Here is a 23942-nt window from a genome sequence, read left to right on the forward strand (position 1 = left end):
AAATTCACTATTATTAAATAAACAAAAAACATGCATTTAGCTTAGTAAAGAAAATTATAAAATGTTTACAATAGCTGTTTGCACTGTGTATGCAACTGTTAACTGTATGTTACTATGGGTCCCATTATTTATAAGCAGCACATTCATTTAGAATAGTGAATAAACTGACCAGAACTTCCTTTCAGCCAATAGGAATCAAGTATTTAGACAGACTTTAGTTTATAAATTATATCAAGAAGCGTTTGTGGACACCTGACAATAAGATTTGTATGTGCTTTCTGAACATTCTATTTCTTATTTATTCCTATTAGCTTTCATAATAACCTCCACTTTTCTGGTAAGATGTTCCCCAAGATTTTGGAATGTGCTTGTAAAGATTTGTGCTCATTCAGTCACAAGGGTGTTAGTAAAGTCAGGTACTGATCTAGGCTGAGGTGAGGAGTTCAGTTTCATCCCGAAGGTGGTCAATAAGGTTGAGGTCACTCATCAACCCATGTAAAACATATCTGCTGTACAAACCCGATTCCAAAAAAAGTTGGGACACTGTACAAATTGTGAATAGAAAAGGAATGCAATAATTTACAAATCTCATAAACCTGTATTTTATTCACAATAGAATATAGATAACATATCAAATGTTGAATGTGAGACATTTTGAAATGTCATACCAAATATTGGCATGACATGAGAGCTACACATTCCAAAAAAGGTAGCAATAAGAGGCCAGAAAAGTTAAATGTACATATAAGGAACAGCTGGCGGACCAATTTGCAACTTATTAGGTCAATTGGCAACATGATTGGGTATGAAAAGAGCTTTTTAGAATGGCAGTGTCTCTCAGAAGTCAAGACGGGCAGAGGATCACCAATTCCCCCAATGCTGCAGCAAAAAATAGTGGAGCAATATCAGAAAGGAGTTTCTCAGAGAAAAATTTTAAAGAGATTGAAGTTATCATCATCTACAGTGCATAATATCATCCAAAGATTCAGAGAATCTGAAACAATCTCTGTGTGTAAGGATCAAGGCCGGAAAACCATACTGGATGCCAGTGATCTTCGAGCCCTTAGACGCCACTGCATCACATACAGGAATGCTACTGTAATGAAAATCACAACATGGGCTCAGGAATACTTCCAGAAAACATTGTCAGTGAACACAATCCACTGTGCCATTCGCCGTTGCCAGCTAAAACTCAATAGGTCAAAAAAGAAGCCATATCTAAACATGATCCAGAAGCACAGGCGTTTTCTCTGGGCCAAGGCTCATTTAAAATGGACTGTGGCAAAGTGGAAAACTGTTCTGTGGTCAGACGAATCAAAATTTGAAGTTCTTTTTGGAAAACTGGGACACCATGTCATCCAGACTAAAGAGGATAAGGACAACCCAAGTTGTTTTTAGCGCTCAGTACAGAAGCCTACATCTCTGATGGTATGGGGTTGCATGAGTGCGTGTGGCATGGGCAGCTTACACATCTGGAAAGGCACCATCAATGCTGAAAGGTTTATCCAAGTTCTACAATAACATATACTCCTATCCAGATGTCGTTTCTTTCAGGGAAGACTTTGCATTTTCCAACTTGACAATGCCAGACCACATACTGCATCAATTACAACATCATGGCTGCGTATAAGAAGGATCCAGATACTGAAATGGCCAGCCTACATGGAGCTCGCATTCTGCACAGGCGAACTGTCATGCTAGAACATTTAGATTTCCAAGTCAAGTGAAGGGAGAATTTAATACTACTATATTTAAAGATTATTGCATACTATACAGTTGTGTCTTTCCAACTTTGTTCTAACAATTTGAAGAGGAGTATATGTATATATACTGTATATATATATATATATATATATATATATATATATATATATATATATATATATATATATATATATATATATAGAGAGAGAGAGAGAGAGAGAGAGAGAGAGAGAGAGAGAGAGAGAGAGAGAGAGAGAGAGAGAGAGAGTCTATGTAAACAAAACATTTTTTCTAATAGAATATTGTGCTACTAGATAGTACATGGGTTTCATGCCTTAAGCTTAATCAAATTGTTTCTGTGCATGTGGGTAAACAAGAACAGAGATCAAGGGAATGCCACATAAAGAAGCTCACATTATTTATAAAGCTAAAATACAGATCTCCAAAATGTCAAGCATGACAACCAATTAGAAAGACAAAGAATTTGAAAGCCAAATTGAAATAACAAAGTACAGATCAAAAACAACAACCCATGAGGCAAAGGGTAAAAGCCTAGATTTAGTAAAGCTTCTGTGTGATTGACTGGACAACATGGGCAATTATACAGAAGCAAAACAACACAGCACTGTTCCTATCAAAGTTTTGCTTTTCCCACTTCTGACTGTTTCAGGTTGGAATTCCATCAAATTATTTAACAATTAGAATTTAATATACTGTACATACATAGGTCTACTGTCTACAATTAGATACAGTTAACACAACTAAACGATTATATAGCCAAAACATGTTGATTAATTTTAAACTTCACATTCATATTGTCTTTGCAAAAGACGATAATTCTGTTTATTTCACTTAGTTACTAGAAATATGCAAACATATTTATAAAAAAAATGTAAGTTTGCAATGCAAAAAAAACCAGAAATAACCTTACTAATCTTACTGCTCTATCTTATAAAGTATTGACTTGATTCAATTATAAATAAGATATTCCATTTTAGGCAAAACAAGAAATTGTATTGCATTTTGTTTTTATACATATGCTTTATTATTAACTTCTTGTTTATTAAGTAATAATTTTTTAGTCAGTGCTGTCAGCAGTGAATTAATTCAGACTACACTATAAGGACAAACGTGTTGAGACACCTGACTTTTTAATCTATATGTCAGCACAAAGTGGGAAGACACAATTAAATATGATGTCTCTGGATGCAGTAAACTTTCCCCTTATTAGAAACCTGGTCCAGCATGACAATGTCCCTGTGTACAAAATAAGCATCTATGAAGATATGGTTTAAGTCAAGTCAAGTCAAGTTTATTTGTATAGCGCTTTTCACAACAGACATTGTCTCAAAGCAGCTTTACAGAAATCAACAGTCAAGGTGAATGGTGTGCATTTATTCCTGATGAGCAAGCCATGGGTTTACAGGGGTATAGTGGAAGATCTTCTGTAGCCTGCTATAGAGCTCTGACCTCAAACCTATTGAACATCTTTGGGATGAATTTGAACACTGACTGCACCAATCTTTACAAGCACACATTTCAAAATCTAGTAAAACATATTCCCAGAAGAGTGGTTATTAAGGTTATTATAAAAGCTGATGGGGACTAAATGTAAAATGGAATGTTCAAAAAGCATATGCGAATCGTATGGTCATGTGACCACAAACTTGTCTCGATATAGTTTTAAACCCCCAAATTTTTTTTTTACTAATTACCCATATTTAAAAAAAAAAGCAATTTGATATCCTTATAATAAAAAGTCAATTTGGAAAAATAGCCCATTTAGATTTCAGGAACTTTACTGCCAGAAAGGATAAAGGTGTATGCTGCTAATCAGTATTCTGGTATTTACATGAAGAGTGCAGCTCTAAATGTTAGCTAACTTTTTTAATAATTTTATCCAATAAGTTTTGAATACGTATGTTAATATAATATTCCCTCGAGTTTCCTCTGTGTTTATTTTCTCAGCAGAAAATAAAAAATTATTTAAGCCTGTAGTTGGACTGGCCATGCTAAATTACCCCTAGGGTTTTGTGTGTGTGTGTGTGTGTGTGTGTGTGTGTGTGTGTGTGTGTGTGTGTGTGTGTGTGTGTGTGTGTGTGTGTGTGTGCCTGTGTGTGTGTGTGTGTTGAATAGTTTCCAAATGCACTGCTACCATGACCAGGATAGAGGGGATACTGAAGATGAATGAATGCAGACCAGATACAACACAAATCTTTAAATAGTCTTGAGGGACAGTCTGGAGGACATCATGGCTAGAGAATGTGATTTACCATGGATTCAATCCTCACTGAGACTCATTTACAGGAAAATGTGTGACTTGCATCTTTTTAACAAAAATGCAAGAGACTTTATTTATCAGCAGTTTTTTGGAACAATACATCAGTGTGAAACTATCAGCCGAGCAACATCTCGAAATACAGTAATTGGGTGCAGTTTATATCTTTTCCTCTTCTCTCTTTCGATCTCTCTCTCTCTCTCTCTCTCTCTCTCTTTCTCTCTCTCCCACACACACACACACCTGCTTTTTCTCCATCTCTTAGTATCTTAGTCTTCCTCATTTAGATGCAGAAGGTGCAGGCTGCAAGATGGGGATCATCTTAGGTCACATGACTAGCCAAAGAGTGGGATGACAAAAGGCAAGAAAGAGAAACAGAGAGAGAGAGAGAGAGAGAGAGAGAGAGAGAGAGAGAGAGAGAGAGAGAGAGAGAGAGAGAGAGAGAAAGATTCCTAAGTATGCTGCATTGGCATTGCAAAAGTGCTGCAACCTGGGTACAGCATCAGTCATGTCACAGTTCATACACACACACACACACACACACACACACACACACACACACACACACACACACACACATTCTTTATAAATGTGTTCCTGCACATTACATTCTGTTGATTCAGTATTTACAGTGTGAGTAATGAATTGTGCTGGAGTTTAGTCCCAGTGCAGTTAGCAGGTTAAGAGCTGTAATGTGTATTCAAACATTACTGAGTATCGGCTCAATGCAGCTGTGACACTGGCAACACTGCAGACTTACTGCAGGACACCACATCCATAATGACATAGACTGTGTGTGTGTGTGTGTGTGTGTGTGTGTGTGTGTGTGTGTGTGTGTGTGTGTGTGTGTGTGTGTGTGTGTGTGTGTGTGTGTGTGTGTGTGTGTAAAGACCCCATGCCTGACTTTGACAGCAATAGGCAATTGTCTCTTCTGCATGTGGCAAGGAGATTTGTCATGGTGATTGCTCACACACACACACACACACACACACACACACACACACACACACACACACACACACGCACACACACGCACACAAACAGATAAGGTTATAAGTGTGTTGCAAATGACCTCCTAGACAGTATATATAGGGACACCCCCACCAACACATGCAACACACACACACACACACACACACACACACACACACACACACACACACACACACACACACACACACACGCACACACACGCACACAAACAGATAAGGTTATAAGTGTGTTGCAAATGACCTCCTAGACAGTATATATAGGGACACCCCCACCAACACATGCAAACACACACACACACACACACACACACACACACACACACACACACACACACAATTGTGACCTTCTCTTTTCAAAATCATACATTCCTTTTGCTGTTTGCTAGGTCAGCACTCCCCTTTTTATCTACACATGCATACACACACACACTCACACACACTATACTCTTGCTCACTGTTTTTTTTTCTCTAGACCTTTGCAGAAATGAGAGCAGAAAATGTGTTCTGTGGGAGGTAAACGGAAAAAAATGGAAAGAAAAAGAAGGAGAGACAGAGGGAAAAAGTGAGCAAGAAAAGGTGGGAGGGGAAGCTGCACCCTTGTTCTCTTTGGAAAATCCCCAAACTCCCTGTAGGTTCCGCTAGTCAAGGTGAAAGACAGAGGACACACACCCACTTACACACAAACACACCCCTCTCCTGCTGTTTCTGGGTCAGAGATGCTAAAACATGCAGGTGTTCATTCAGGCCTGCTGCATTCTGCATCCTGACCTGAGGTCAGTCATAACATTCTTAATCACATACAGTACAAAGAGCTGAGCTGATGCTTATAGCTGTCTATAGACTTCTTTAGACTCTATCTAGAGAAGAAAATAGCATTTTTCTTTGAATTTTTTTTTATAATAGTGTACAACAGATGCATAATGCATCATTGTCTATTATATACAGCACCTGTCAAAAGTTTGGTAACACCTAGTCTTTTATTATATAAATATATTTTTATTATGATATGCAGTGAACTAGGTAAAAGGCAAAAGCACACAAAATTGGACAGTGAATGACTGTTAAAAAGAATTCCAGAACTGGAAGAATGACTGGTTCTGTGTCAAGATGAGTCCAAATTTGACATTTCTGTCTCTCTCAGAAGAACTTATGTAAGATATGGAACAGCAAATAAAGGTTGAAGCATAATAGTTTGTGGTTCTGTAGCAGGGAAGGTTGGAAACTTATTCTGGATAAAAGCAAAACTGAACCAACATGGCTTCCATTCCATACTTCAAAACCATCAATTCCATCTGGACTACAGCTAATTAGAACCGACTTCACTGCACAACAAGACAAATTACCTAAAGCATATGTTCAAGCTCTGTCAGTGTTATTTACGGTACAAGCAGTCAGTTAGAAGGTTAAAAATCATGTAATGGCCTGCCCAGTCACCACACCTAAATCCTATTGAACTGCTCTGGCATGAACTGGATCACGAGGTCAGAAAGAAATCTCCAAGTGAAGAACACCTTTGTCCAAATCCTTAGTGAGTAGAGCTGTTTTTCATGCTAAAGAAGGATTTTTCAGTGAAAATAAAGTTTAACATCTGTACATTTATATATTTGTTTGATTAAATAAAAACTTCATTGCATTAAGTTATCTCTCACAAATGACAAAAGACTGTTTCCAAACTTTTGACAGGCACTATAAGGCAAGCTAAATAATTCTGAAACTTGTAAACTGATCGCTCTGAGATCCAGGCGAGACTCTAAATGAGTGTTTATTAAAAGTAAGCATGAAGGGAAAAGCTAAAAGTTTTAGTATTAATTGCAAATTATAAATATGATATGTGCCTGATTAGTCATAATGATTTGAGATTTTTATTTGAAATAAGAACATTAGCAAATAAATATATGAACAACCAAGCAAAGAAATAAAATAGGATTAATTCGCAACCTGTTTACACTTAATGAAAAAATGAAGAACCTACATGGAAATACATGTTAACAGATATACTGTACACAATATATTGAATAGTGGGCTAAAGTTTACAGTCAAGTTTATAGCAGAGACTAAAAATAAAATATGATTTAATATTCAATAAGATGTGATTATTTGATATGATATTTAAAATACAATAAAAAAAAATTTGTTTTGTTTTTAACCTATTGCAAAAAAAAATATTTTAAGACTGCTGCTCAAATAGCATTTTAGAACTGACCTTTACACATGAGCTACAACACATCCATGATTGTCTTGTGCTACTTTAAATAAAAAGCAAAACCTATAGTGAATCATGTAAAGATTATCTCCAGGTCAGCTCATATACAGTGAGGAAAATAAGTATTTGAACACCCTGCTATTTTGCAAGTTCTCCCACTTAGAAATCATGGAGGGGTCTGAAATTGTCATCGTAGGTGCATGTCCACGGTGAGAGACATAATCTAAAAAAAAAAAAAATGTATGACAATGTATGATTTTTTAACTATTTATTTGTATGATACAGCTGCAAATAAGTATTTGAACACCTGAGAAAGTCAATGGTAATATTTGGTACAGTAGCCTTTGTTTGCAATTACAGAGGTCAAACGTTTCCTGTAGTTTTTCACCAGGTTTGCACACACTGCAGGAGGGATTTTGGCCCACTCCTCCACACAGATCTTCTCTAGATCAGTCAGGTTTCTGGCCTGTCGCTGAGAAACATAGAGTTTGAGCTCCCTCCAAAGATTCTCTATTGGGTTTAGGTCTGGAGACTGGCTAGGCCACGCCTGAACCTTGATATGCTTCTTACAGAGCCACTCCTTGGTTATCCTGGCTGTGTGCTTCGGGTCATTGTCATGTTGGAGGACCCAGCCTCGTCCCATCTTCAATGCTCTAACTGAGGGAAGGAGGTTGTTCCCCAAAATCTCGCAATACATGTCCCCGGTCATCCTCTCCTTAATACAGTGCAGTCGCCCTGTCCCATGTGCAGAAAAACACCCCCAAAGCATGATGCTACCACCCCCATGCTTCACAGTAGGGATGGTGTTCTTGGGATGGTACTCATCATTCTTCTCCCTCCAAACACGTTTAGTGAAATTATGACCCAAAAGTTCTATTTTGGTCTCATCTGAACACATGACTTTCTCCCATGACTCCTCTGGATCATCCAAATGGTCATTGGCAAACTTAAGACGTGCCTGGACATGTGCTGGTTTAAGCAGGGGAACCTTCCGTACCATGCATAATTTCAAACCATGACGTCTTAGTGTATTACCAACAGTAACTTTGAAAACGGTGGTCCCAGCTCTTTTCAGGTCATTGACCAGCTCCTCCCGTGTAGTTCTGGGCTGATTTCTCACCTTCCTTAGGAACATTGAGACCCCACGAGGTGAGATCTTGCTTTTTTTTTTTTGGTTATGTCTCTCACAGTGGATATGCACCTACGATGACAATTTCAGACCCTCCATGATTTCTAAGTGAGAGAACTTGCAAAATAGCAGGGTGTTCAAATACTTATTTTCCTCAATGTACATGCAAGAACAGCCTGTAAGTTAAAATCATATTTAAATCCTAATATTTTTGCCATTTACTTATCATGATCATTTGGCATCCCATCAGATTAATGGCTGTTAGTAAACATCTAAAGGTGAACTATTCTGGACAACACCACATCATATCATAAGAAGAATTCAGAAGACTTGGGCAGTTTCTTTTAAAACTGTCACTGGATATAGTGAAACTTGTACCGTATAATCCCCTTTTATTGAGATGCCTTCTAGATGTGATTTTTTAACCTACATTGCTGACATATCTATAACTCGTCATCAACAGTGACTGAGAAATAAATCTAAATTAAAAAAATTTTCTGTTCAGTTTTTGTTCTCGCCACAGGACTATTCCATTAGGCCCATTGTGCTGTCTATCAGTGAGTTTGACAGGAAGCTCAGCCCTATGTCAGAGTCTTGCTGCCCTGCTTTAACTGGCAGATGAACATCGGTGCCACCCCACCATCTGCACCTTATTGCATCAGTTAATATATTGTGCCTACACCAGGCTGACCAGAATCCAATTAGAAGAAACCTCAGCTGTGAGGGGAAAGCGAAGCAGAAAATGATTGACATTGCAAAGGTGTGTGTGTGTGTGTGGGAATAAATTTTGTGGTTTAGTTCTGTAATACTGGCTTATGTCTCATCAGTCTGATGACTCAGTGAAAGTGTGTTTCAGAGTGCCACCTACTGGCTGTAGGTGCTAATGGAATTGAGATTTCAGGAAAGAACCAAAACTGGAAAGAAATTAGTATTAAATCTAGGAACATAGATGAATGACTGAAAGCCTGGGGATGAAGATAAGAACAATTACAAGGCAGCTGCCCTGCTTTTGCTTTATGCAAACTGCAAGCAGACGTTAGCTAAAGTATAATCATTGTAATGAAATGTAAATCAATTCTAATACAATCGTTGTCAAATCCATTGAAATGTGCTAAACCTCACCAGACACTACTACACACAAGCGAAAATAAGTGCATCATTACATCTCAATGTTTTCATTTTGCTATGGTTTATTGTATCAGAGATCTTGGCATTAGTACATAAACTATTTGGACATAAGTATTAGGAAACCTCCCTTTTTATGCCATATGTGGTTGTTCCTTAAACTTTTACTTCAAAGTTGAATGCACAAAATTATAAAGAATCTCTTTGGATGTAGTACAATTAAACTTTTCCTTCACTTGAACTAGGAGACCATAAACCAGTTCCATCATGACAATGCCACAGTGCACAAACTGAGCTCCATGATGATATGCTTTACATTGGTAGAGCATTCTGCTATAACGCTCTGACCTCAACATATTGGAAACCAGTGAGACGATTTCGAACCCTGACTGCACCCCAGGCTTCCTCACCTAACTTTACTTATGCCCTTGTGGTTAAATGGACACAATCCTCTGCAACTACATTCCAAAATCTAGTGGAACATCTTCCCAGAAAAGGGAGGTTATTATAACTGCAAATGTGGACTTAATGTTGTATGTGATGTTCAAAAAGCACATACAGTATTAAACTTATGGCCAGATGTCCACAAACCTTTGTCCATATAGTTTATTTTAATGACAAAATAGCTTTGAAAATCCCTTAAATAATCCCAATCAAACCTATTAGCTTTGAGTCTTATTGCTTTACAACACATTGTATTATGAAGCACTGCTGATGTGGCACGGCCTCCCCTGTGGATGTAGAAAGCGAGACAGTGATAGAGAGAAACGATAACCACAGGACAGCAGGGGCAGAAAAGAAGGATGATAAATGAGCAGAAGCAAAGCATGGGATGGTTTCCAAAAGGAACAAATAAATGATGTAAGTAGATGGATGCAGATTTTGCTGCCATGCAGCATTGTATCTAATCGTTTTTCCTTTTTTCGCCTACTGAGCTCGGTGTGTTTGCTTTGGCACCCCCTGAGAACTGCTGAAGCTCTCTTGCTCTCTCTCTTTTTCTCGGTTTTTTGTTGTTGTTGTTTATATAATCTTTCTGTTCCTTACTTAACATACTTGCAGAGACACTGTCTTCATTACTGATGGTCTCTGAGGGGATTTGTGCTTTAACAGGCCACGCTGGACCCATTTAGTGTTTAATGAGAAGGGAAGGAGGAGATCAGGAACTCCTCCTGCACTTATTCAGAGGCTCCTAATTACTGCCTAATAGAGAGACTCACCCTGTGTGGTGTTAAAATGCTGCACATGCTACACACACAACACACTCACACACACTCTCTCTCTCTCTCTCTCTCTCTCTCTATCTCTCTCTCTTTCTTATCTATTTTTGCGGGTCCTCTGTGAGGCATCAGTTTACTTCAGTTAATTCCTTAATTAGTGAATATAAGCAAGGAGAAAACTTGGCCATAAGCCTTATTGCTTGATTTAAAAGGTGTTTTACACCAAAGACAGAATTTAATAGATGGACAAATAAGTGTTTATCATGTGCACTTTGGCCAAAGTGTATTTATATATAAAATATATAAATTGGTTAAATAGAGGGTTTTTTAATGTAAAAACTCATGTGACTTGTGTGCCATTCTAGTAAATTAAGCATACTTTGTATCTCTTTGAAGAACAGTTCTCACCAATAAATAGAAATTATGACTGTGTATTTTAACACATCAAACATACTCATATCATTTGAATAGTATATCAATCCCCCTGTTGACTTTGCACATATTCCAAACAATTGGTATAAATTGAAAGAAGAAGAAGAAGAAGAGAACTCCTTATTCAGCTTCTCAGCTCACCAGTCACACCAAGGATCCCAATCAATCTTGAGAATTGGTTTGTTCCCTGACAAGGTTACAAAATGACAGCAGGGGGAAGGTTGGAGAAAGAGGGAGCACATGCAAGAAAGGGAGGAAAAGTGAAGAATGGTTGGAGAGAAGAAGAAGAAGAAGAAGAAGAAGAAGGAAAAAGAGCAAGAGAGATAGGTAAGCATAGTAGGAGGGAGGAAGAGAAATGAGGAGAGTGGGATGTTAGTCTTTGCTTTATGACAGGCTCCGTTTACCCGTAGGGATTTACAGTTTAAAGGTATTCAGTGTTTTGTGGCCAGAAAGTGAAGATTAGACCTGTGCAGTGCTGCTGGACTAAAACCAGCTAAGGGACTTACGAAGAAACAGAGAGAAAGAGAGAACGTGTAACAAATGACAGTATTGATTGTATCAGATCATATATTGTACACACGTGTGTGTGTGTGTGTGTGTGTGTGTGTGTGTGTGTGTGTGTGTGTGTGTGTGTGTGTGTGTGTGTGTGTGTGTGTGTGTGTGTGTGTGATTATTAGGGCCATGATGAGCAGTAATTAAATTTGAAAAAGAGCATGTACCAAAACACCAAGAGAGCAGTAATCCAGAGTACACAGATATAGTCAGTCCAGGCATTTTATATGATACAGTAGTGAATTGAATGCTGTCATTAACCTAGACATAACATTGCATAAAATAAAACTTAGAAGTGCGAAGTTGTTATCCAACGAATAATCGAGTAATCGGATAAGAAGTAATTTCTAAATATACAGGACAAAATAAGACGGATCTCCTTCGAAATAAAGTAATTTGTTTCCTTTTTGGAAAAAGTAACATTTTATTGCTGAAATAATATACAAGAAAATCTGTGAAAACTAAACCCAATTAGTGCATTTAATTGCCACATTACATCAAAATGCAAATACAAATATATAAATAAAAATATAAAAATAAATTTTAGATTACTCAAAAAAAAAGGTAAATAAAAAAAAAAAGGAAACGCACTGTAGGGTGTTTTCTTTATGTTTTAGTTTCGAATGAGCCCAAGCTTTAAAACCTTTCTGTCCTTTTCTTTGGCCTGAATATTGAAAGCCTGTTTCAGCCACATAAAAAAATAAACTTTTTTAGTTTGACCGGTGACCATGTTGTCGGGCCTGAAGTTTGAAGCTGTTGGTGTATGAACAAGGCTCTTCTGCTTCATCTGTCTTGTTCAGTCTTCTTTAGAGCTGATTGTTAGACAGAGTTCTCTCCAGGAATCAGAGGCTTAGTTTGATACCATGCGATTCTACTGATTGTAAACCATTTTATTTTCAATGTGTAAAACTCTCTGGCACTACAGAGAGGGTGATGCTGCCTGACTGGCTAAAAAAATAAGTCAGAATTGCAAGAAAAAAACCTCTAAATTGCCAGAAATAAACTTTTTCCTCCACTTTTTACTTTCGTAGCTTCTTCTGTGTTACCTGTCCAGAGCTCTCCAGAGTTTACCGGGTGGTGCGTCAGAAAAATGGTCCGCAGGGAAACACAATGTTATGTGTTTAGTTAAATGGACTAAATGAAGCATTTGCCTTGAGGTTTTTTTTATGTATTCGAATTACTCGATTTTTTTGAGGAATCGTTTCAGCCCTAGTGAGAACTGAATTATATGATTTACTCAAAAGTGTGTTAATAATGTAGCCAGCTAGGATGCAATTGTTTTGGATGTATTTACTCTCCAAAAAAAACCCATAATATAAAGTCATTAGGGGTGTAATGGAACACAAAATCCACGGTTTTGTATGTACCTCGGATTTTAAGTCACGGTTCGGTTAAATTTCAGTACGGTTGGGAAAAAATGCAAAACCTAAAATTGCTTGCAATTTAACCTTATTGGTTAAATAATATATAAAATAATATTTAATAATATTTAATAAAAATCAAACAGAATAAATCTAATGAATGCAATAAACCTTCTATTACATTGTGTACTTAATTAAATTGGCAGAAATTAAATAGATTAAACAAAATAATCGAAATATTTTACATTTGTTGGACCCTATTTGGGTAATAAAGATGTGTATATGTATATGTATATGTGTGTGTGTGTGTGTGTGTGTGTGTGTGTGTGTGTGTGTGTGTGTGTGTGTGTGTGTGTGTGTGTGTGTGTGTTACATTTAATATTAAATCTTTTAAAGATATGTTCTACTTAACTCTTCTACTGATTTTAGCATACTTTAACAAATGTCTTCATTCCTTCCATCCTTTATTCATACATTCCCTCGATGTGCAGAATTCTCAGGATTTTCTCCCTTTAGGAGAAATACTTGAAGCTGGACATATAAAACGCAAACGAATATAGCGATTTCCGATACAGAGTGAGTAGTCACAGAGTCACTGTGCTAACTGCAGTTTATTTTTATACCCTTGGCATTATTGTGTATGTTGTCAATTTTAATAATATTTTTAAAAAAATGTATGCAAATTGCACAGTGCAAAACTTGCAGTCTGCCACTTAATATGTTCCTGAGGGAGATTTTGTTTCGCATGTAGAAAAGAATTGCTTTCGGTACACATGTGCACCGAACTGAAAGCCCTGTAGCGAAAAAATTCCAGTACAAATACATGTACCATTACACCCCTAATGGTCATTGTTATAAATATAACCAACTAACATTATATATTTGTTTGTTTAACCTTTTTATTTTTTACAGGCAAGTCATTAAGAACAGGTTCTTTTTTACAATGGCTGCCTGACAAGTGGAATAACCACTTAGGGAAAGGGAAGTAGGGCTAAAATAAATACAAAACATTAAAAATACATACAGGTTAACAATTACATAGATACATTTTGAAACAAAATTATGTAGAAAAGCAACTGCATATATCCGTGAACAAATATGATGATATTTTTAAAGGTTGAAATTGTAATTCATTTATCCAGTTTGAGAGTATTGTGCAAAGCATTCCAGTCGCGAGATGCAAGACCAAACGCAGAGTTGGTTTTAGGAATGCTTAATTAAAAATTAATTGAGGACCGGGTGTTATATGTGACAGGCTTTAGCTGCAGCAAGTGACCTAAGTAAGGAGGTGAGTGGCCGAGAAGAGTCTTATAAATGAAGGTGAACCAGTGAATTTTACGGCGATTGTGAAGGGAGGGCCAGTTAACAGATGAATATAAAGCACAGTGGTGTATATTAAAGGAGCATTTGGGGCAAACCTGATAGCAGAATGGTAAAGAGCATCAAGTTTTGATAGGGTGGAATTACAAGCAACCCTAAATATATAGAGTAGTTAAATAATATTATTATCTAGTGTTGAATGTGTGAGCAGCTGTATGCAACAGTATGTGGATTTAATTTTAAAGTTGAGAATGCCTTACTGATCTTACTTTAAGAAGACATTGTTTGTAATAGTCAGCTAATCTACATCTGACCAATTAATAATAGCGTAAATGTGACCGAACGTTTTTAACTATGCCATGGAATGACTGGAAAAGTCAACCTTTATTCATGAGTGTTCATCATTTTGCATACGATGACATTATTTTCTATTAAAAAAAATAATTAAATAAACAAATGATCAATAAACAAATGAAGAAAATTATCAATATTACTCCCCAATGCAATCATGGTTCTCATACTTTTTTCTCATTGTTGCATTTGTCTGTCCTCATACTGAAATTTGTGAAAGACGGGTTGACAAGTAAACTAAAAAAAATAAAAAATAAACAGTGCATTCTTGCTTTTTCAGCATCTCGTTCCATTGTATCATTTTTGTTTCCTTTTTCAAGAAAGAACAACAAAGTCAAATGCCTTTTTTTTTTTACTATATCAGTGCACGTGCATTCTGCACAGCAAGCCAGCAACTTGTCCTTTCGATTTCTCCAGTTGATATTTATTTATTTGTTTGGTTATTTATTTGTTTGTTTGTTTGTTTCAGCTATATCCAATATAAAACTCTGTATTTGTGTATGCACAGTATAAAAAATCATACATAGTTTGAAGCTTCAAGCTTCAATTAATTTTGCTAGCAGAGGCTTTTCAAACATTCTTTTAAGATCTGATTAACATCATTGATCATTTATTTCAGAAGCTAATTCCTCATAATGTAAAATAGCAATTGCATGTGCATTAAAATAAAAGAAATGCAGAAGCATTGTGAGGAAGAATGTAGAAGTGATTGTGCAAAGCCAATCGGTAATCAGTTGGTTTGTTTGTGTGTGTGTGTGTGTGTGTGTGTGTGTGTGTGTGTGTGTGTGTGTGTGTGTGTGTGTGTGTGTGTGTGTCTTACAGGAACACTTCACGCCAGAGTGTAAGTTTAAAGAGTGTGTGTTTGAGAACTACTACGTGACGTACTCATCTATCCTGTACCGGCAGACGCAGTCTGGAAGAGCCTGGTACATCGGCATCAACCGTGATGGGCAGGTCATGAAGGGTAACCGCGTCAAAAAGACAAAAGGAGCCGCCCACTTCTTACCAAAACTTATTGAAGGTGTGCTACAATATATGATAGCATTGAACAGTATAAATGTATTAAAATAAATTGATTTATCAAGGATATGCTTTTATATTTTACACAAAACATCTATAACTATGATGTTAATTTACACTAGTCATAGCCTCAGATGCTTCGATAAATATTGTGCACTTTTCTGTCTGCTATCTTCAGAATCTGGAGGGTTGCAATCTGATTGGCTTTTTGAACGTGCATGTAAACATACTTCTGTGCACTGATTTCTAAACGATTAAGAAACGTAAACATTGTGACATAGTGACACATGTCTTTGCCATGTCCTTAAAAACTGTAAAATACTTTAGTACTTTCTGATTATAGTATAGGATAAACACTACACCAATGAATTTCCTATTGTGCCTTTCTGAAAATTTTGCCCATTGCATTTGAACAATGATAGAACTATTTAACTATAACATAAAATGTATTTGCTGGTTTATTAAAATGTATTTTATCAACAGAACATTTATCAATGTTGAATGTATCAGAATGTAACTAATGTTTGAAAGTATTTTACGGACTTCAATTAATGAATTGATTTGTTTCGTTATAATTGTTTTTATTGCATTACAAGACTTGATTTATTTATTTATTTAAACACTTTTTCTGCAAGATTGAATTAGTACAGATTTTATTAACATACACACTTTTTACATGTGTAGAATTTGTAATTTATTCGACAGTACATCAAGCTCATGTAAATACACTGTAAAATGCTTAAATCCATAAAAAAGTATAAAATGTATACTGTAAGTTCTAACCTATCACTCTGTGTCTCTGCAGTGGCCATGTACAGAGAGCCTTCGCTGCATGACATTGGTGAGCAGAGCCCACCACGGAAAACAGCCAAAACTTCAGACTCTGCTGTCAACAATGATGACAAGAATGACCCGTTGCCTCCAAAAACTAGTGCCTCCTAGCGACTGGAGGATATGAGACTGGAGCATATTTCAATATACAAAGGGAAATGGCATGGGCATGATAAAAACAGTCCATGCAGTCCTATTTTTGATGCCATTACCCATAATGCAGGAGCTCAATGAACCCTGCCTGAAAGACTCCTCTTCTCCTGTATCCGCCTTCCTGTTTGAACCTGGGAATTTTTTTGAGCAATAAGAACCCTGAGTTATTGGGGGTGTATGTCGTAAGAGCGTAATGAGTTGTGACACCATTCAACCCTTTTTTTCTGGCTTTTCATCTGGCCAGTGTCAGTTTCAAACACCATCTCTGGACACTGGAAGCTATTTCACCATATTGTTTCGGAAGCATCTTTTCGTGTTTTTTATGTGCATCCTGTGCTGTTCTCTTCCTGATTCTCTAAACCGAGTGTAATCTCTTGCTTGCCTACTCTGCTATTTGATTAGTTTGTGACATAGAGTCAATTTTCCACTCCACAGCACAGGAAAAACCCAGCATGTACTCCAGGGTACCATTAAGATACTCGCATGCTTGTGTGAGGCTCACACACAGACACACACAAACACACACGCATAATGAAGGAAATTCTATAGAAAAAATGATGCACACAGGAGTAATACACTCTACCTTTCCTGTATGATAATGCTATAAAAATATACACCCCAAGGAGCTAAGATGCTTTCTCTGCCCATATACAGTGCAGTAGCTTTGAAAACCGATGAAAGTGTGTGTGTATGTGTGAGAGGTGACTCGTAATTCTGGAAACTGAGGTACATTATCACTTTCTTCTTGCTCTGATTGTTTTTTTTCCCTCTGGATGCCCTGGGAGTAATATTCCTGCTACCCTCCTTATACTTCATCCATTTCATCCTGGCTTTGCTTTTTTTTTTTTTCAAAAGCTGATTAATTTGCTAAACAAGTTTGGCGCGTTTCTTCAAGTCCATAGTCTTGTAATCAATGCCGGACCACATTCAACCAAAGGCAATTATCGGAAAAAAGCAAGCAAATTGGAACAACACGCACCATTTGTCTTTTGCCGGGTAATATTACATAACATACTCGGCGGTATCACATTCAGATTTTTCAAAGTAATAATTTCATCGCTGATGTCTGGTTTTAATTTTTTATATGTTGCCTAGAAGGGCTTTTAAACTATAGAATTGATCCACTCCTCCAGCCCATGAGAGTCTATTCCAAATTGTACACATCTGTCCAAATTAAGAGCCAACTTCCCATTGATCTTTGTGATAGTGTTCTGGAGCAGATGAAATAACACTACTTCTGAATTCAGCACCCTGGAACAATGTACAACATGAAAATGCAGAGCGCGTGCCGAGGTTCCGTGCTAACTATAGAGATGAAAAAAGAACGCAATAATCAATGCAATAATCTTTTCTAACAGCAGTAGGGTGCAATAGCAATAGGAAAGACAATGGAAAAATCACAAATAACAAATTATGGATTGCTTCATCAGTCTTAGGAAATACTGATTCATTTATTGCACTGAAAAGCTGGTGAAATACAAATAACATAAAAACTTGCTTTCGAATTTGTAGCCATGAGTTTATTTATAGCTCTAAGAGCCTTAAAACACAACATAAAAAAAAAAACCCCTCTGTACACTCTTAAGGGCTAATTTTATCCATAAAAGTTAACTGTCTTCTCTGCAGTCTGTTGTATATTTTCTTCATAAATAAGCAAAAATAATAAATGGGGAAAAAAAAATCCCAATAATAACTAAAAAAATTACTGAAAGTAAAAAAGACGCCTTGGAAATTAAGCCTGAATAAGACCTAGTGGCCTGGTCTAATTAACGACTTCAATTATGCTGCTAAATTGTTCTTTGAGTCTATCATACTCCCTCATGCAACATTGTCTCATGTGCTCAAGGGGAACTTTTTTTTTGCATAGACTTTCAAAAAACAGATAATTTTATTACCAAGGCTGATTTCAACTACAGCTAATTACAGAGGAGATTTACACATGTTTCTAGGCTATGTAACTAGCTGAGATTCATTTACAACTAATTATGCTACAAACACAAATGCTGTGGTTTCTAAATGTTTGGGATTGCTTTACATTAAACAAGCAGGTCCTGTTTTTAAAAGGCTTTACTCTGGAGAAAGTTTCATATAGATAGATAAACTATCTAGCTGCTTGTTAATGTAACCAGTTGAACTGAGTTTATTCATGAGATCATTTTAAATATATGTCCACTGGCTTTACATGATTTTCTCAGCTTGAGCAAGATACCTGTAAGCATGAGAACAAAGTAAGACTTGGGAGGGGGCTTGCTGCACATTTTGAAATGCTGATATTGAGCAGTTTATTTAAGTTAATTTGGGTCATGGTGATTCTGACTACAAGAGTCAAACAATTAAACTTCTTTGTGTTAGAATATGCCTACAGAAAAAAACAAACAAACAATGATCTCTTCTTTTAATTAACTCGTTTGCATAACTGCCAAATTCAAAGATTTCTTTAAATAGTTATGTGGAATTAAATTTCAAAGTTGAATTGTTTGTGATAACAGTGTATTTTAGGTACAGTAGCTACTAGATTAGTACAGTTACTGAGTTGGAATTGTATGCATTTGTGAGTATTTATATACAGACACATCTATGGTCAGAAAGGGGCAGCTAAAAATCATTACAAAAAACAATTAAACAGGAAATGATTTAACAAAGTTAATGTATGTAGGTATGTATGTATGTATGTACTTATGCTTATGCTACTTATAGAAAGAAAGAAAGAAAGAAAGAAAGAAAGAAAGAAAGAAAGAAAGAAAGAAAGAAAGAAAGAAAGAAAGAAAGAAAGAAAGAAAGAAAGAAAAAAAAGAAAGAAAGAGTAAGGTATGAAAAAAGTCAGAAAATACTTGCAAAAAAAAGAGACAAAGTGATATATATAGACATGATAATGAATGTATAGTAAATGAAAGATGTAATCAATAGCATTGGTGAGTGGGAATCATGTATTGTGTAAACTGAAGTCTGTTGTGATGTAGAACACATTGCAACAACTGGATGCAACAACATAAATAACCTGTATTAATGATGATGATAATAATAATAATAATAATAATAATAATAATAATAATAATAATAATAATAATTTGGCTTAACATACTCAATTTAAATTTCGTACACAGGTCAGAATAGAACAACACACTAAAAGAAAGCAAATTTATGTTAAACAAAAAAAAAAGTTAAAATCTTAGAGATTGTCCTTTGTACTGTAAATAGAGACAAAGTTCATTAAGATTTTTGGTTAAAAAATATTATAAAAAAATATATATTTGATTAAGACAGGTAATGCAACAAACACAATGAATATACAGCAGAGTTAGTATATTTCGAAGGGCAGTTGAAGCTAAAATTTCCAACTGAAGACCAAAAGGCTGGTCAAATCCCGGAACTGCCAAAGAACACTTAAGCAAAACTCTTAACCTTCAGATCTTTAGCACTATTTCTCATTTGCATTCTGGTTTATAAATCAAGCATGAAAATATAATAATTAATGTGTACATTTTTACATTATTGACAAAACGGCTTATATTTAATTTTATTACATTTAACATTAAAAATTACACCTACATTATTATTTGTATACAATATGATTTATTTCGTTGTATGAAATCGCTTCACCAGCCCTGCACCATAGCTTTTACTCCACATACATGTTGAAAATAATAACCTAAAGCAACTTTAATTTGAAAAAATTAACAACTGGTAATCAGCTGTTTATAGCTTCAGCATCATCAACAAAAAGGGAGATGACTTGAATTTAAAGCTGTGGGTTGACACCCAGTACTCTAATTTTTTATTTTTTTTAAACCCCTCCTGGGGACAAAAAAAATGAAAAATGATGCATACGGCTTACAGATTATTTTACAGATCATTTGATAAAATGATGCTGTGCCATCGGCAATACTCCACTACATGCTGGGAAAATGTAGGAGTACTATATTTATTGCTATTTGCACTGCTACAGCTTCAGGTACTGACTTACATTTATCACATAGATAGCTGTTTATATGAAATCTAGATGAAATGTACAAGATCATTTAGGCAATGTATGCAGCTATGTGGTGATACACAGCCTCTGTTTATTTGTTGCTTTTCCTTTTTTTTTTTCTTTTAATATTTTGGATTGAGTATTTTTGCTTAAATGGTGTATTATTGTTTAGCTTGGGTTAGAATTAGTTCCAAAAAAGTTACTTTGCAGTGATATTTATACAAAAAGAGATCCTTGTGGTTGGAATAGTTACTTTTTTCCTTTTTCATTTATGAAGATGTGATGTGTGGTGTTGATTTCTTTCTAATTTTTAAACTGTTTTCCGTTTAGTCCAAATTTTGTGTATTTCTGACACAAACTTATTGGAATTCTATCATAACTCAGACATGGCATCAAAGAATGATCAACCTGCGTGTGTGGTTTCCATGTCTTCCCTCTATTGTCTTCCCTCTGCTTTTATGCTACTAAGAAATTATTGTCTTATAATAGTGTGTATAACACAGCTGCTGCCTGCTTTGTTTTATGTGAGTGTGTGTTCATGCGTGTGTGTGTGTGTGTGTGTGTGTGTGTGTGTGTGTGTGTGTGTGTGTGTGTGTGTGTGTGTGTGTGTGTGTGTGTGTGTGTGTGTGTGTTGAAGAAAAAAAAGATAAAGAGAGAGATAAATGAGGCATGTAAAGTTACAAAAGACAAATCTATATGTTCTATCTTGGATTGACTCTGCCAAACAGATTCAATGGAGTGTATTCAGAGGAAACATGTCTGATCTGAGTGTTGCTTATTGTGTGTGTGTGTGTGTGTGTGTGTGTGTGTGTGTGTGTGTGTGTGTGTGTGTGTGTGTGTGTGTGTGTGTGTGTGTGTGTGTGTGTGTGTTTGAGGTGTAGCCCAAACCCTGCATCTGCAATGCAGCAGAAATAACAAAAAAAGAAAAGAAAGAAGAAAACCCAGCCCTCCTCACACTATACAACTAAACGGTGATTCCCTCCGAGCTGTGGCTCTCCTCTCAGGCACAGTAATATTACACTTTCTTGTTTTCCCCATGTGTTACGGTTTTATGTTGAACTGCAGTTATATGACAGTAGAGGAGTACACACCCAAATGTCTCCATTAGTTCAAGATTTTTTTATTATTTTTGAAGGTGAAATTCTGCCACAATATATTTTAAGTCTACAATTGTGTTGAATTTAAAGTCACTCTACAAAATATATGTGGATGTTAGGATCAAAGCCTCTCAGATTCATTTTATTGAGTGAGCAGACTGTTTAGAGTGTGAAAAGACAAGTGTTATGTCATAAGAAATAAAAGCCAAACAAGTTTCAATATGCAAATAAAGGCCATGTAACACTGTTTTATAAGGAATAGAAAAGGTATAGTGCATGTAGGGACAGGGGCATCATAAATTGGGATTTCTTAATGTGGGTAGAAGCTTTTGTGCCTTTTATGTTGTTTAATAAATTCTTTTGTAATCACCACATTAAGCAATTAATGATTTAATATAAAAAAGAACGTACTGGATTGTTGTTTATTTGTACTAAAGCCATTAGAGTGTTTACTTGCCTTGTTTGGGTCTCCATGTGCCATGTCACTGATAAGCCCTTTTTTCTTTATTTGCGTCTTTGATGGAGCTCTGATTAGGACTGGATTATTCCTGACATTATTCTTGATGTAGGCATTATACCTCTGCATTGTGACTGATCTCACAAAGTTTATGATTCATTCCTGTCTGCGAAAGAGTGAAACAAGACTGTAGTCTAAACACTGCAGTCAAAGAATGAATTAACGTGAACTTTCTGAACAGCAGCCCACCCTTCTCAAAAGGTGACCAAGCTGATGACCTTTCACCTTTGTCAGTTATATACCTGGAACTCCTGCAGAAATATGGACTGCCAATTTTGGTTATTAATCTCCTTATCAAAACGTGCACACCTTTATAACCATCTGTGCGACCTACTCTGATTGGAAAGATGACTGTAAAGAAGTCTTCCAAAAACAAGGATTTTAAAAAGTGCGCCATTTTGTGGGTTTTTTTCCTGTCTTCCAAAACTGAGACAGTTCAACAGTCTTCCAATGACACTATTTTTTATAGCAGAAAAGGACAATCCTAGTGGAGTTCTGAGAGGATTGGATTCACAAAAACATCAGAAAGCCAAACAACATGGCACCAAATACACCACCATGGACGATAAGAGGAGATTTAAAGGACACATGCTTGAAGACTTTGATGCCTGAAGCAAAATGACATGAATGAAGAATTTGTGAAAGCAACCATAATCTAAAAGCATGCATGAACCGACATTTACTGGACACATAAAAAAAAAAAATCCTATTTATTAAATCAGTGTGACCCCATTCATTGTACCTTCCCCTATTCATCCTCAGCCCTGCATTTACAATAGAATCTATATCTATTTGTATCATAACTTACACAAAGTCTGAGGGAGACATATTATTGGATATTATTGAATAAAACTAATATATTTGTATGATTGTATAAATATTTTCCTAGAGTTTTATTTTGGGTTGATTTGTTTTCTTTGCACTGGTATTATTCAATAGGATATGGACCAAGCTGGATTTGTGCATGTGCAGATGTTATGTCCTTGAGTAATTATCCTTTGATTTATGCTAAAAAAGTGAGACATATACAACTCAATTTGTAATGTTATCCATTTAAATTGACTTATTTACATTTATAAACAGATTTGTCTGCTTTTAAACAGAAAAAAAGGTATCACATTTCAATGTCTACTCTGAAAGGTTTTATTTAATGAGTCCACAGTTACACTGATTTCAATGCCTTAAGCTAATAGATAACCTGAAAAGAATGCCAGCGATTCGGAGAACAGCACAAGACTGTGGGGAGGGTGGATGAGTGCATGCTGAAGACAATTATGAAAGAGAGCCTTACGGTCTCATTGCCTTTCTCTTGGTTATCCATCTAACACTGACGACACTTCATGTAGTATAAACCTCAGGAGTAATATAGAAGAATTATTTTTAGCCTAATTGGCAAAATATCCTATCAATATTTTATGCAATGACACAGTACAACACACTGGAAGGATAATAATAATAATCATCATCATCATCATAATAATAATAACTCTGGCCTATTTAAGTCTAAGACTTGTTTTAATATTATTTTAGTATTTAATTTTTGGCTTTTTTCAATGAAGGGTCAAAAATTTATGTTTAATTATACCAAAAATTATATACCAATTAAAGTTTAAATTTTCCTCTCATTTATTCTTTCAGAATATTTACAAATAAAGAAAAACATAAGTAAATACAAAATATTTCTCTGTAA

The 23942-nt window shown here is 35.9% G+C and overlaps 1 protein-coding gene and 2 long non-coding RNA genes across 4 annotated transcripts in view; all 3 read left to right on the plus strand.

The window, feature by feature from the left end:
- fgf11a (fibroblast growth factor 11a) overlaps positions 1-19706 on the plus strand; it is a 73994-nt gene extending 54288 nt beyond the window's left edge. The window contains exons 4-5 of one of the 2 annotated variants that reach the window (XM_083541549.1): positions 15487-15685; positions 16490-19706. In XM_083541549.1, coding sequence (XP_083397675.1) covers positions 15487-15685; positions 16490-16626 — 336 coding nt within the window. In that variant the 3' untranslated portion in view covers positions 16627-19706. The remainder of the gene's footprint in view (positions 1-15486; positions 15686-16489) is intronic. The other variant, XM_083541550.1, reaches the window with a different exon arrangement.
- Positions 13578-15469, plus strand: LOC310726230. The gene is made up of 2 exons (XR_014533659.1): positions 13578-13877; positions 14481-15469. It is a non-coding gene; the product is annotated as an uncharacterized lncRNA (long non-coding RNA).
- Positions 19707-19770: 64 nt separating the features above from the next.
- Positions 19771-23130, plus strand: LOC310726222. The gene is made up of 2 exons (XR_014533650.1): positions 19771-21476; positions 21514-23130. It is a non-coding gene; the product is annotated as an uncharacterized lncRNA (long non-coding RNA).
- Positions 23131-23942: the final 812 nt, after the last annotated feature.

The sequence above is a fragment of the Silurus aristotelis genome (assembly GCF_946808225.1).
Source record: "Silurus aristotelis genome assembly, chromosome: 5".
Classification (NCBI taxonomy): Eukaryota; Metazoa; Chordata; class Actinopteri; order Siluriformes; family Siluridae; genus Silurus; species Silurus aristotelis.